General features: G+C 41.8%; 1 protein-coding gene and 1 pseudogene across 1 annotated transcript; both read right to left on the minus strand.

The window, feature by feature from the left end:
• Nucleotides 1–107: 107 nt before the first annotated feature.
• On the minus strand, nt 108–1,079 carry LOC128848075 (olfactory receptor 10A7-like). The gene has a single exon (XM_054047834.1). It carries the CDS (start codon nt 1,077–1,079, stop codon nt 108–110), a length of 972 nt encoding a protein of 323 aa, XP_053903809.1.
• A 9,246-nt stretch (nt 1,080–10,325) lies between these two features.
• On the minus strand, nt 10,326–11,498 carry LOC128847321 (olfactory receptor 1019-like; annotated as a pseudogene).
• Between the last annotated feature and the right edge of the window lie 3,813 nt (nt 11,499–15,311).

The raw sequence follows: 15,311 nt of genomic DNA on the forward strand, positions 1-15,311 counted from the left end.
TTTGGACACTAGTTCAACCATAGCATTGAATGTCATTGAGTTCAAAGGAGCTACTCCAGATTTGCACAGTTGTATAACTGACACCAGAAAAAAGAGGTGTACCCAAATTACTTTCTATGAGAAAATATGTTTCTCTTCATCATGTCCCCCAATATTCTCCTCAGAGCCTCTTTTACCTCCTTGTTCCTCAGGCTGTAGATAAAGGGGTTCAAAGTGGGGGTAACAGTTGTGTATATCAGAGATAGCACTTTGTTGCTGTCTGGCAAGTTAATGGAGTTGGGTCTTAAATAGATCAGACTGCTGCACCCATAATACAATGTCACCACAATGAGGTGTGAGGAGCAGGTGGAGAAGGCTTTGTGTCTGCCTTCAGCTGATGCCATCTTTAAGATGGTGGAGATAATAAAGATGTAGGACACAAGGATGAGAGTAAATGGAGTGAAGATGACCAGTATAGCAGCTGTAAACAACTGCATTTCATACTGAGAGGTGTCAATGCAAGAAAGCTTAATCAATGGGGGAATGTCACAGAAAAAATAGTTAATCTTATTGGATCCACAAAATGGCAAGGTGAAAACCCAGACTGTTTGTACTAGGGACACCACATTACCACTGAACCATGAGAGAACTGCCAAAGAAAGGCACACCATCCTGTTCATGATGAGTCTGTATCTCAGTGGGTTGCATATGGCCACATAGCGGTCATACGCCATGGCGGCCAGAAGGAAGCACTCGGAGGCCCCAAGAAAGAGCAGGAAATACATTTGTACAAAGCAGCCCATGTAGGAAATGCTCTTGTCCTCTGAGAGGAAGTTCACCAGCATCTTGGGGACAGTGACTGAAGTATAGCAGATCTCCAGGAAGGATAAGACCCGGAGAAAGAAATACATGGGGGTGTGAAGGGCTGGGTCCATGGTGATTGTGATGAGAAGGATGTTCCCAGTCAGGGTAATGGCATAAAATAACAGATAAATGGAGAACAGAGGCACTTCCAGCTCACGGTGGTTGTACAGTCCCAGTAAAATGAATTCAGTCACCACAGTGAGGTTCCCCCTTCTTGGTTCTTCTGCATATTTCATCTGTGGGGGACAATAAATATCTAGATAACATGTGAAGGAATGACCCACTGCAGAAACTAAGGGGGGGATGTTCAAAGGCACATATGGAATTTATGGACCCAATTCCCATGGACATTCAATAGGAGTTGTGGCCAACCTCCCCAAAGGTATGTGAGTGGCTACTTCCCATTGACTTCTAGGGGAGTTAGGCACCTAAATACTTCAAAGTGTCTGGGAGCCTGACTGCCACATGTGCCTTTGAAAATCTTCCCCAAAAGCCACACGGGCATATTCTCTCTTCGTGTCACCCAGTTCAAATCTCATTGACGCTCCTTCCAAAATCCCTGTGTGGGTTAATTGGCATTTCCATACTCTAGATATGGCCAGAAAACAGGAGAAAATGTCTCAAGGAAAAGAATCACCCCCAAAAGTTCATAATTTCTGTGTGAGCAGTCAGGACTGCCTGGAAAAGGCGCCTCAGTTAGACAGATAGACTCACAGATAGACCAATAGAAAGACAGACAGACACACAGGCAGACCAATAGAAATACAGATAGACCAATAAATAAATAGACCAGTATACCAATGGATAGATTTCACTTGGACCCAAGTTACTTGTTTAAATTCTATCCTCTTTCACATTCCTTTAACCATCCCACCTTCCCTCCTTCTCCAATAAGGATACACAGTTTGTACTTGTGGCACCTGAGAGACTAACAAATTTGTTTGGGCATAAGCTTTCATGGACTAAAACCCACTTCATCGGATGCATGCAGTGGAAAATACGGTAGGAAGATATATACACACAGAGAACATGAAAAAATGGGAGTTGCCATGATACTGATATGGCAACACCCATTTTTTCATGTTCTCTGTGTATATACAGGCAAGTCTCATCTTACGCGGGGGTTCCGTTCTGCAGTTAGCGTGTAAAGAGAAAACCGCGTATAGTGAAACACTCATTGAGTTCAATGGCTGGCAGAATCGCCCGCACTACAAATGCAGTTTTTATATTGTTGTTTTTCTTTTTTTCCCATTTTTGCCTACTGCGCAAAGCTGAATTCGCGCATGTTAAATGCACCTAAGATGCGACTTGCCTGTATATCTTCCTACTCTATTTTCCACTGCCTGCATCTGATGAAGTGGGTTTTAGCCCACGAAAGCTAATGCCCAAATAAATTTATTAGTCTCTAAGGTGCCACAAGTACGCCTCGGTTTTTTTGTTTGTTTGTTTGTTTGTTTTTTTGCTGATACAGACTAACACGGCTACCACTCTGAAACCAGTTTCTGACTTGGTAATTCATAAGTAACAGATTAACTACACTGTGTTCTAAATGGTATACCATGCAGATCCCCAGGTTGTGCAGATCAGCAAAGCTGCTTTGAAGTAAATGGAGCTACTCTGATTTGCACCAGCATTTTACCCCTAGAATTCCATGTAATCAGCACAGAGTTTTCTGCCCTGCTCGGTGAATCTGAAGTATGAAGACATTACCAGAGACCAGGAGTATGTGACTATAGGTCTACAAGGAAATGTAACAACTGTATATGACATGTAGAAAAATGTAATAAAAAGTAGAGTTGGTTTAAAAAATTTAGATAAATGTTTTCCCCATAAGAAAATGCGAATTCAACAAAATCTAAATGTTTAGCTGGAATGCATTGATTTTGTCAAAATTTTCCATGGGAAATTGATAAGGTTGAAATATTTTGTTTTGTTAATATAATATAATATAATATAATATAATATAATATAATATAATATAATCATAAAGTCCAAATGAAAGATAATATAATAAAATGATAAAGTTCAAATGAAATGTTTCAACCTTATTAAAAAAAAACATTGTTCCTTATTGATATGCAATATTTCAGAATATTTTGTTTCATGAAAAAGTTTGAGATTTTGACTTTTTGGCCTTATTTGGAATTAAGACAAATTTTGAAATCTATGTATTTCTTGCAGGACAGAAATTCCATTTTTTGACCAGCTCTGAAAAAGAGGTAAGGCATTGCTCTTATTCTTATTTGTAATAAATAAATAATAATAATAATTAATAAGCCAATTCTTTGAGCCCGTTATGCTAGACTTACTGATTATCATTTCAATTGTTCCATGAGCAATTCTACAGAAACCATTGTGATAATTTACAGAACAAGGTCCCATTCAATATGAAGGTATCACAGTCTGTCACCTATCATTTATATAGCACCTTCCATCTGAGGACCTCTAAACAACTAACATCAGTTGTGTCAGCCTCACTACCACTGGCTGAGACAGGTCAGTATTTACCTCATTTCTGCAGATGGGGAAACTGAGCCACAGAGCAGCAAGACATGATTCTCTTCCAAGGCTGAACAGCTAATCTGTGCAGGGCAGGAAGAGATTCCAGATCTCATAAGTCACCCTGGTCTAAGCATAGAACTTCCCCTGAATATTCCCTATACATGTGAGAGTATACATCTCTGCAGAAAATCAAATATATAATTAATCAAACTATAGAGATGGGGGTCATATATATATATATACAGAGCGACAGACAGACAAACAGTTCATTTCATGCATCCACCAACCATCAACACAGTCCCATTGTTTGGCTCTCAAGCTGCTCCATTCTAAAGACACCAGTAAAGGCTGCATGAATACAGAGGCTGCAGAGACCACAGCCTTGACAGCTTGGATTTGGGGAATAATAATATCTGTCACTGCATAGGCGTAGTTTGATGTCTATATTTGGGGGGGGGCAACTCCATCAGGCCAATGGAGGGCCCGCATGTGGGGGAGGAGGGGCAAATTCCATGCCTGCCTGATGCTTGAAGTTTTGGGGAGGGCAACACCCCTCCTGCCCTCCCTCCAAACTACTCCCATGGTTAGGGGTCGCCTATAGCCAAAGGCTCTGATCTAGCAAACTTTGCCACATAAAGAGTGTCATTCGTGTGTATTTGTGAAACTGAGCCCCGGATAAATGTGTGATAAAGCACACAGTCCTATCTGGTTGCTAAACACCTCTAATGTTACAGAATTAGGAAGTTCTGTGTTTATCATATGACCAGGCAAAATTAAAATGTAATTGGCAATGGCCACATTCAGAGTCTGAGATTTCTGGAAATCACAGACAGCTCAGTTAAAAGGGAATTTAAAAACAAGTAAATAAAAGCAGAACAAATACTTCATCATTAGTGTTAATTTTACACAATCTCTTTCGATGAAAATAGTAATCAAACATGATGCAAACTCCCATTTGCCTTCAACTAAATTATAAGATACTGATTTATCTCTTTGCAATTGCCAGAATCTGCCAGATAAGGAACCATCTCTGTCTGGTTTAGTAGTATGTTTGGGTCTGCATCGCTTGTTGGACACATTTTCTTTCTTTCTTTCTTTCTTTCTTTCTTTCTTTCTTTCTTTCTTTCAATTACCTTAATAACTAGGAGCCCCAGGCATTGATTAGGACCCCATTGACCTATGCGCTGGACGAACCCAGAACAAAAAGACAGCCCTAGGCCCCCAAAGAACATACACCCTAATTCCTTCATTTCACACTCTGTATACCTTTTGGAAGATTTTACATTTCTATATGGATCCCTGAGATGGCTAATGCCAGGAACTTCCGAAGATGGGCACCTATTTAATTGTAGTTTTAAATTTCTTGAGAAAAGCAAGAAAAAGAAATACTAAGGGGCTGACTCTCAGGTGGTGAAAATTCTTTGTTACAAACGACGCTAGCTGAAAATCTGTCCCAGGTTTCTATGCTGAGATAGTTCAAGTCACAGGCCCAAAAGCAACATGCCCTCAGCTATGTTTTCAATCTATGTAAAAGTGAACATTAACTAAAATTGAGTTAGACTCAAAATAAGTTCCTCCTACCGCCAGCTCCTTCTTCTCACCTCTCTGCAGGATGAATGTGCTGGTTTCTATGCTCTATTTCAGCCCCCTTAGATGACCTTTGGGGCGGTATTGTGCCAGAGTTTACACGCAACACACTGGGGGATTTTACACACATATTCCCATTGCTTCTCTCTGATTGGGCTGTAAAAAGACTGCAGCATTAGGATTTTCAGTGTAAACTTTTCCCTTTTTTGGCTTGAGAGTCCCTAGGTCTAATTCTCATTCACATTAAAACCACTTCACGTGGCTCTGGCAATGTAACAGAGCCTTGTGGTGGGAGTAAATGTAATTTATGTCCATTTTCAGGCACTTTTTACACTGCTAGAGTCGTACAAAGCAGCCTCCATATCAATGAGATTCGGAACAACTAAGCCAAATTCTACTCTAAGGCTACATCTACACTGGGAGCTGGGGGAGTGGCAGTACAGGTTGGCTGCCTCAAGTATACACCCACGTGGTCCGAGCAGGTTTGCACTCAGGGTGACTAGCACACGGTACTGTCGCTTCCCGCTGCCTGTGCTACTGTGGCCACACTCCTAATTTTAGCACACTGGCTCAATGAGAGCTAGCACAAGTATGTTTATACCAGCTGGAAGTCACATTCCTAGCTCCAAGTGTAGATGTTAGCCTAAGTTACACCCATGTGAATCAAGATTAAGTCCTCATATTGCAAACCCATTAGCCTGATCCAAAGACAGACCTGGTCTGTTTTGAACCTTTATTGGAGGGAGTGGGGGTGACTTAGAAATTGGAATATTTTGCAAAACTAGCTTTTTGTTTTTATCAGCATTATAAAGAACCAGACACACCCAATAGCTGCAACACAGTGCCAGAGACCACTTGTTGAAGGAAAAGGTCTTTACTTTCTTTGAGCTGGAAGCCAGGATCGGGGCCAGCCAAGTCGGATCAGTGCTAGCAACACCAGCCTTCCCAGTGGACAAAAGGCACCTGCCAGTGAAAGGCCCGGTTCATGGACTCTCAGTGAATGATCAGCATTTGGGGCCCATCTGAATAAGGGAAATCTGCAGTAAATTGGAGCCGACTCTGTCCATGCAGACTGGGCCCTTGTCAACACACACATCCTGAAATTGACCAGCGCCTCTGACATGAACTGGTCCCATTCGGTATGTCAACACTGCAATGTAAGGCCAAGGTTAGTAGAACTAGAGTTGGCAGAACCTGTGTTTGGTAACCTAGGGCTTGAGAGTCTACACTCATTTGTAAACCCAGTTTAGGAATTTTTGATCCCTGTGTTCCAACCTGGGGCTCCAGCATCTACACTGTATTATGTGGGCCTGAGTCCAATCCCTGACTTCCTAGCATCCTCCCCAAATGCTCTAGCCATTTGTTCATAGGGCAGCACGGGAAAACTTAACTGTCTACCAAACTTGACTGTCTAGAGGACAAAGGAAGCCGGCCCATGGGATTGTGGAATGCTTCTGATGGATGACCATTGTATCTCTACATTGCAATTAAACACCCACAGCTGGCCAGTGATAGCTGACTTGGGCTTGAGGGGCTCAGGCTGTGGGGCTGTAAAATTGTGGTGGAGATGTTCGGGTTCAGGCTGGATGCCAGGTTCTTGGACCCTCCCTCCCTGTGAGGTGTTTAATTGCACAGTAGACATACCCCCAAAGCACAAATCCAGTGGGGCTGTGTCTACACTGCAAAGCAGTAGGGTTTGAACCCTGGTCCTGGCTTGACTCAGGCTTGGATCCTCCACCCCTGTGGGATCCTTGATCTGAGCCCTGGGTTAGCACAGTTTGCATGTAGATGGAAGGGGGATTAGGCTTGAGCCTGCGTTTGAACCCCGAGTTTACACTACAGTGTAGACATAACCTCTGAGGCCAACTCCAGCCAAAGAGGCTGAGAATTTTGGAGGCAATGGACCTACAAAGGGCTGGCCAGTGTTAGGCACGGATCTATGGATATGTCTACACTGCAATTAAACACCCCCACCTGGCCAGTGTCAGCTGACTCGGTCTTGTGGGGCTCATCTCTTTCCGTGGAACTCCTTTCTAGGCAGTCATTTCCCATTTTGTACGTGTGCAACTGATTGTTCCTTCCTAAGTGGAGTACTTTGCATTTGTCTTTATTGAATTTCATCTTATTTACTTCAGACCATTTCTCCAGTTTGTCCACATCATTTTGAATTATAATCCTATCCTCCAAAGCACTCGCAATCCCTCCCAGCTTGGCATTGTCCACAAACTTGATAAGTGTACTCTTTATGTCATTATCTAAATCACTGATGAAGATATTGAACAGAACTGGACCCAGAACTGATCCCTGTTGATATGCCCTTCCAGCATGACTGTGAACTACTGATAACTACTCTCTGGGAATGGTTTGCCAACCAGTTATGCATCCACATTATAGTAGGTCCATCTAGGTTGTATTTCTCTAGTTTGTTTGTGAGGTCATGTGAGACAGTATCTAAAGCCTTACTAAAGTCAAGTTATAACAAATCTTCTGCTTCCCTCCTATCCACAAGGCTTGTTACCCTGTCAAAGAAAGCTATCAGGTTGGTTTGACATGATTTGTTCTTGACAAATCCATGCTGACTGTTACTTATCACCTTATTGTCTTCTAGATATTTGCAAATTGATTACTTAATTATTTCTTCCATTATCTTTTTGGGTACAGAAGTTAAAATGACTGGTCTGTAATTCCCAGGTTGTTCTTATCTCCCTTTTTATAGATTGGCACTATATTTTCCCTTTTCCAGTCTTCTGGAATCTCTCCCATCTTCCATGACTTTTCAAAGATAATCACTAATGGCTCAGATATCTCCTCAGTCAGGTCCCTGAATATTTTAAGATGCATTTCATCTGGCCTTTGTGACTTGAAGACATCTAACTTGTCTAAGTAATTTTTGACTTATCCTTTTCCTATTTTAGCCTCTAATTCTACCTCATTTTCACTGGCATTCATTATGTTAGATGACCAATCGCCACCAACCTTCTTGGTGAAAACCGAAACAAAGAATACAGTAAGCACCTCTGCCATTTCCACATTTTCTGGTATTGTTTTTCTCCCCTCATTGAAGTAACAGGCCTACCGTGTCCTTGGTCATCCTCTTGCTCCTAATGTATTTACATAATGTTTTCTTGTTACCCTTTATGTCTTTTGCTAATTTAATCTTGTTTTGTGCCTTGGCCTTTCTAATTTTGTCCCTACATACTTGTGTTATTTGCTTATATTCATCCTTTGTAATTTGACCTGGTTTCCACTTTTTGTAGGACTCTTTTTTGAGTTTTAGATCATTGAAGATCTCCTGGTTATGCCAGGGTGATTTCTCACTATACTTCCTATCTTTTCTATGCAGTTGGGATAGTTTGCTATTGTGTCCTTGGACATGGTGCTGTCCACACCGGCGTGTCTGTCGGTGTAACTTATGTCACTCAGAGGGGTGTTTTTTCACACCCCTGAGCGACATAAGTTATACCGATAAAAGTGCTAGTGTAAACATAGCCTAAGACTCCTCAAGTGAGTAAGGTCAAGATTTTAAAAAGATATTTAGGCACCTAACTCTCACTGAAATCACTGCTTATGAATGAGAGTAGGAGTGCCGCAAGCTGACACCTTTGATCTTTTGAAAGAAAGAAAGAAAGAAAGAAAGATTCTTAGATTATGCTTTGCCAAACCACAGTGAAGATAGAAATTCACATAATGAAAACAGACAGAATTCATCTCTCTTCATACTTAGATATTTTTTTTTCAAATGGTACATTCTGAATTTCATTAATTAAGTTTGCAGGTTAATAGTCTGGGATTTCCATGGTAAATGCTCATAGTAAATTTGATCTGGCAAAACATAACGCACCAAAAACCTCCCCTGAAGTCAACGTGATGTTACCCTCAAAAAATGCTGCAGAACTGGGCTCAAAGTGTGTTTTTCATTTCATGACCAAATCAAAAGGGAAATGATTTTAAGTTGTTTGTTTCACTAAATGTATTGCATCTTAAAAGGTAGAGTAAATGGGCCTGATTCTCCATACATTTATACATACTTTAGAACAGTGCAACTGCATTTACTTTAGTGGAGTGACTCCTAAGGTGAATGAGAGGGGAATCAGGCCCATTGATGCCAATAGAGTTACTCTAGATTTACACAGGGATGAATGAGAGAGGAATCAAGCCCATTGACTCCAGTGGTGTTATTCCTGATTTACATCAGGATTAGTGAGAGGAGAATCAGACCCACTGATTTGAATGTGGCTACTAGTGATTACACCTGGATGAGTGAATGCTCCTGATTTACATAAATAAATATGTGTGAGATTTGAAACAAGACCACTTACTTTATTGAGCTGGGTTGCAGACATGACATAGGAGTATTGTACATAGATGATCCAGTTTAACATGGACTCTATCAGTTGCCAGTACCTGATACAGGTGTCACATTGTTCACCATTTCCAAACAGCTACCTCCCCAGGCATCAGTGATAATTCAAGGACCAGATCTTGAGGTGGTGTAAATCAATGTAGATACACAGAAGTAAAATTGGCTACACCAATTTACATTACCTAAGGATTTTGACTGAGGTCATTCCTATTCAAAGTATATGTAAATATGCAAAAATATATAGAAAGTCTTTATTATTTTAAATATGTTTTATGGTTATGGTCAGTGTTCCGGAAGGTGAGAAGAACAAAGGAATTGCCATGCAGCAGCATCCTGTCTCCAATGGTGGCAAGTATCAGCTGTTTCAAAGGCAGGAGAATTCTATGATAAATCATGGAGAAAATGTATTCCTAACTCAGACAGGCAGTTGCTGACTATTATCCTGAAGCATGAAGTCACTATACATATCAAAGCCATTTTAGAATTATGAGAATACATTTGACTAAATAATATCCAGTGCAATGAGTTCCACCGGTCGGCTAGTCAGGTAAGAGGAAAGACAGAAAGAGAGCGAGAGACAGACACACACACGCACAGAAAAAAAAAATAGATAGATTGATAGATAGATGATACTGTGAATCAGAATGATTTGCTTGTACTTGCACAAAAGCTACGCCCAACAAGAAAATAAACATTTGCTCAGAATGTGATGTTGTATTGCACGATACCTTGACCCACCGAGTTTCAGCTCTATTTTCAAAGATACTGTTCATTTTTTCAAACATTTCTTGCCCACAGTCCTTTTAAAGAATCTTTCACTTCCTTTCAGAGTAACAGCCGTGTTAGTCTGTATCCGCAAAAAGAAGAACAGGAGTACTTGTGGCACCTTAGAGACTAACAAATTTATTAGAGCATAAGCTTTCGTGGACTACAGCCCACTTCTTCAGAAGTGGGCTGTAGTCCACGAAAGCTTATGCTCTAATAAATTTGTTAGTCTCTAAGGTGCCACAAGTACTCCTGTTCTTCTTTTCACTTCCTTGTTTCTCAGGCTGTAGATGAAGGGATTCAACATGGGAACGAAAAGGATATAAAACACAGATATCACTTTTGTTGGGAACAGAGAAGCTAGCCTAATGGGCTTGGGTGTACATCAAAGTGGTCCCATAAAATAAAGTCACAATCAACATGTGGGAGGTACACGTGGAGAAGGCTCTGTGACTCCCCTCAGCAGAGCAAATCCTGAGGATGGTGGAGATGATATAGATGTAGGAGATGAGCACAATCAGGGCAGTGCTCACTATGATGAGGCCACATAAGGTAAACATCACAAGATTATTGACATACATGTCACTTCAGGAGAGACTGATCAAGGGAGGGCCATCACAGAAGAAATGATTGATCTCATTAGGCCTACAATAGTGCAGCATAAAGGTAAAGCCTGTTCGCACCATGCAGGGGTGGCTCTAGCTTTTTTGCTGCCCCAAGCACGGGAGGCAGGCTGCCTTTGGCGGTATGCCTGCGGGAGGTCCACTGCTCCTGCAGCTTCAGTGTACCTGCCACCGAATTGCCGCCGAATCCAGGGGACCGGCGGACCTCCCACAGGCAAGCCACCAAAGGCTGCCTGACTGCCGCCCCCACAGGGACCGACAGGGTGCCCCCCGGGGCTTGCCTCCCCAGGCACGCGCTTGGAGCGCTGGTGCCTGGAGCCGCCGCTGGCACCATGGCATTCACATAGCCGCAGATATACGACACTGCCACCCTCTGAATGCAAACCCACTTGGACATGGTGACAGAATACAGGAGCGGGTTGCAGATAGCGGTGTATCGATCATATGCCATCACTGCCAGGAGGTACCCTTCAGTGGTGAGGAATACAGTGATGAAGCAGAATTGTGTGTCACATCTGTTGTAGGAAATGGCTTTGCTCCCTGCTAGGAAGCTCGCCATGGCTCTGGGGACAATGGTGGAGAAGTAGGTCTAAGAGCGACAGGTTCATGAGGAAGAAGTACATGGGGGTGTGAAGGTGAGACTAGGCTCTAATAAGGAGGACCAGGATGGTGTTTCCCAGCACGGTTATCATGTAAATCACCAGGAACATCACAAAGGGGACAATCTGGAACCACAGACTTCTTCCAAACCCAAGCGAGATGAGTTCTGTCACTGCTGTGTGGTTTCCCCCTCTAACTGCTTCAGTAGCTGACATTTCCTTTAGAAAATAGAACAAGATAAAAATTTTAAAAAAGGTCAAATACAGATGATACATTGAAGCTTCTCCTAAGTGTTCTTCATCTCAATTGGGGTTAGTCACCTAGATACTTTGGAAAATCCCACTAGGTGCCTAAATACCTTTAAAAATCTGGCCTCAGTTTTTTGGGGGGTTTTGGAAAATTTTGCTATGAAGCCCAAATTAACCAACTTTCCCCTACAATCATGATTCAGGACTCCTCTTCTTGGCTGATTAAGACGTGGGTAAATCCTTCATGAGAAATGCCATTGATTTATAAAAGGGTTATAGAAACAAAGCCTTTTACTTTAATTATTCTATTACTTTCAGTCTGTAAATCAGTATATATATGACTATATGATTTAATTAATCATTAATTAAATTTAATATATTAATATATATGATTTAATTAATAATCATTTCTGCTCCTGAGAGATTGCAATAGTTCTAGCTGAGAGCTTTAACCTTTGTACAGAATATCCTTACTCAGGGACATTCAGTGGGAGTTTTGCCTGAGTATTGACAGAGTAAAGTCTGAGTACGAATGTAAGGACTTGGTATTTGCTTTTAACTACAAGTTCCTTCAACTGTGGCTGGATTTTGTGTTAAGTGTCTGATTCTGCCACCCTTATTCATACTGAGTAGTACCTTCCTGCCAGTGAAGCCTCCTTGATAACAATGGATTGTTCATTTCAGTTGTTTTATAATTAACCTTACAAGTATGTGTATTCAGGCTCCCTTTCCCCACTGTGTCTAACAGACGGCTTTGTCAGGGTGACCCAGGCACATTCAGTGTTGATGTCTTGTCCTTCTATCTCCCAATAAAGTCTATTGCACTTTATGCCTCCTGTGGCAGAGCTCTGACCTTCTCCCTGTGGGTCCTGCGCTTCCAGACAGTTTATGCTAGCTTCAGAGGCTCATTGCAATCCTCAACGTAGCCCTTCTCTCTCTAGGGCCAGGGATACAGTCTACTGAGCCCTTGTCATCATAAGCCAGCAAGGAGGTTGGTGAGAGAACTCCCACAGTCTCTGTTGCTCCTACAGCCTTGTACCAAAAAAGTTTAGCCTCCTGTCCTGACAGGGGCCTGTCTTCCCCTCCCAGGAGGTGTTTCTGTAGTGGTGGGTTGGGGGGAACCTGGGCCCGCCCTCTACTCCGAGTTCCGGCCCAGGGACCCTAATGGTAGCAGCTGTTGGCAGCCAACCTTTCACTGCTACATTTCCCTGGGCCACTTCCCCACAGCTCTCCTGCTTCTCCCTTCTTCACCCTTACCAATGACTTGAGGGTGTCTTCATTAACCAGCCCTTCAGCCACACTTCCTCTCCTCTGGCTCCCTGGCTCTTCTCTGCCTGACTGGAGTGAAACCTTTTATAGTATCAGAGGGGCCTTAATTAGAGTCAGGTGGTCACATTAGCTTAATGTCCTCACCTGACTCTTTGCAGGTTAATTGAAGTCAGGTGTTCTCATCAGCCTGGAGCAGCCCCTGCTCTGGTCAGTCAGGGAAGAGAAAATTGTTAATCCAGTGGCCAGTATATCTGTCTTCTGCTACTCTGCTGTGCCAAACTGGCCTGGGTTTATCACACTCCCAAACTCAAAATTTAACACACATTAACCAAAATGCTCCACACTGTCATGTAAATGCAATGCAAAAGAGGACGGGCTCATCCAGTCAATTCCATTTGCTCTCCAATAGACAGCAGCAGAGAGCTCCTTCAATGATGGAGTCCTTCCACAACTGCAGTTCTTAAGTTGTTCTGGGCTCCTGTCAGGGTTCCCTCCCCACTCTGAACTCTGGGGTACAGATGTGGGGACCCGCATGAAAGACCGCCTAAGCTTATTTCTACCAGCTTAGGTTAAAACTTCCCCAAGGCACTGCCACCACCAAGTGATTAAGACAAAAATTCAGGAAAAAGGGCCACTTGGAGTACCTGTTTCCCCACAATATTCCCCCAAACCCCTTCACCCCCTTTCCTAGGGAGGCTTGAGAATAATATACTAACCAATTAGTTACAAAGTGAGCACAAACCAAACCCATGGGTTTTTAGAACACTGAAAATCAATCAGGTTCTTAAAAGAAGAATTTTATTTAAAACAAAAAAAAGTAAAAGAATCATATCTGCAAAATCAGGATGGAAGGAAACTTTACAGGGTAAATAAAAAGATATAAAATACAGAGGATTCCCCTCTAGGCTTAGCTTCAAAGTTACAAAAAACAGGAATAACACTCCCTCTTAGCATAGGGAAAATTCACAAGCTAAAACAAAAGATAATCAAATGCATTTCCTTGCCTTTACTTATAATTTCTGTAATTTTATATGTATCATTTCAGGTATCTTTTCAAGAGATGGTTTACCTGCTTGGTCTCTCTCTCTCTATCCAGGGGGAGAGGCTTTGTTTGTGCTCTCTTTGTTTGTTCTCTATCCAAAGAGAGCACAAACAAAGCCTCTCCCCCTGTCCCAGATTTGAAAGTATCTTCTTTCCTTATTGGTCCTTTTGGTCAGGTGCCAACCAGATTATTTGAGCTTCTTAACTCCTTACAGGTAAAGTGATTCTTTACCTCTGGCCAGGAGGGATTTTATTTTACTGCATACATAAAGGTTGTTACCCTTTATATTTATGACAGCCCCTCTTCCCTCATTTCATCCACAGGTGACAGTTCTGAGCTCCCTTATTTCTACTTACAGATAGAGATAGAGATAGAGATAGAGATAGAGATAGAGATAGAGATAGAGATAGAGAGAAAGAGAGAGACTTTCCCTGTTGGATATTATATAGGATTTTTTAAAGAGATTTTTCTTCAAGGGACTGCAACATCTTACAAATCAAACTTCTCTCTGGAATTTCTTTTGCCTACTATTATCACAATCACCTCCTGAGATAACTGTTAGTAAAAGAGCTTAGAGAGCAAATATTATTCCAGGTTATCCAGCGAGATCACTGCATGTTTTAGACATAAACTATCTGTGTAGAGTCATTTTCTGTGTTTCCACCCTTAACTGGTCAGTTGTCTCTGTCATTTGTGTTACAGTTTAACGCTTCAGCAGGGAAAGAAAGCATTTTAAAATAAATCATAAATCCCCAGCAGATGGCAGGAGCATTCAGAATCATATGCCACATCTGCAATTCTTTACAATCTATCTATCTAACTATGTATCGATCAACTGAGTAGATTGCTGGTTGACAATGTCCGTAACAAGATCCTGATGCTGCAAACAAATACTTATGCCTGTGAAGAACTTGTCTCAAACACCTCTCAGGGATTGTCTAGGCATACTTAATCCTGCCTCAGGAAAGGGAGCCCGACTAGATGATCTCTCAAGGTCCCTTCCAGCCCTACAGTTCTGTCATTCTCTGGTAGCAGTCTCACTGAAATCAATAGGCTTATTTCTATCAATAATTGTCCTCATGTTCTTTATGTGTTTCCAGGGTCAGGCTCTTTCTTTCTTTATTTATTTATTTATTTATTGGCCAGAGCAAGTACTTTTGTGGGTGGAAGAGAAGAACTAGTTCTTGCTAACCATGTAGCAGTTTTGGACCCAGTTCTTCAAGCACTTCCCTTCAGGCATAGTCTTTACTATGGTGCGTTCTTCCATTGACTTCAGTGCTATGCCTGGCAATATTTAACTGAAGAAATGGGCAAAAAGGCTTTTTAGTGCTAGGCTAAAATAAGGTATAATTCAGACCTGGCACTAAGGAAATCTGTGGGAGTATTGACCTAAAATCGATTACAATTGAGAGCATATAGACAGAATAAGAAAGAATAACCAGGAAATCAATAAGAAAATATACCTTTAA

Source organism: Malaclemys terrapin, chromosome 13 (assembly GCF_027887155.1).
Source record: "Malaclemys terrapin pileata isolate rMalTer1 chromosome 13, rMalTer1.hap1, whole genome shotgun sequence".
Taxonomy (NCBI): Eukaryota; Metazoa; Chordata; order Testudines; family Emydidae; genus Malaclemys; species Malaclemys terrapin.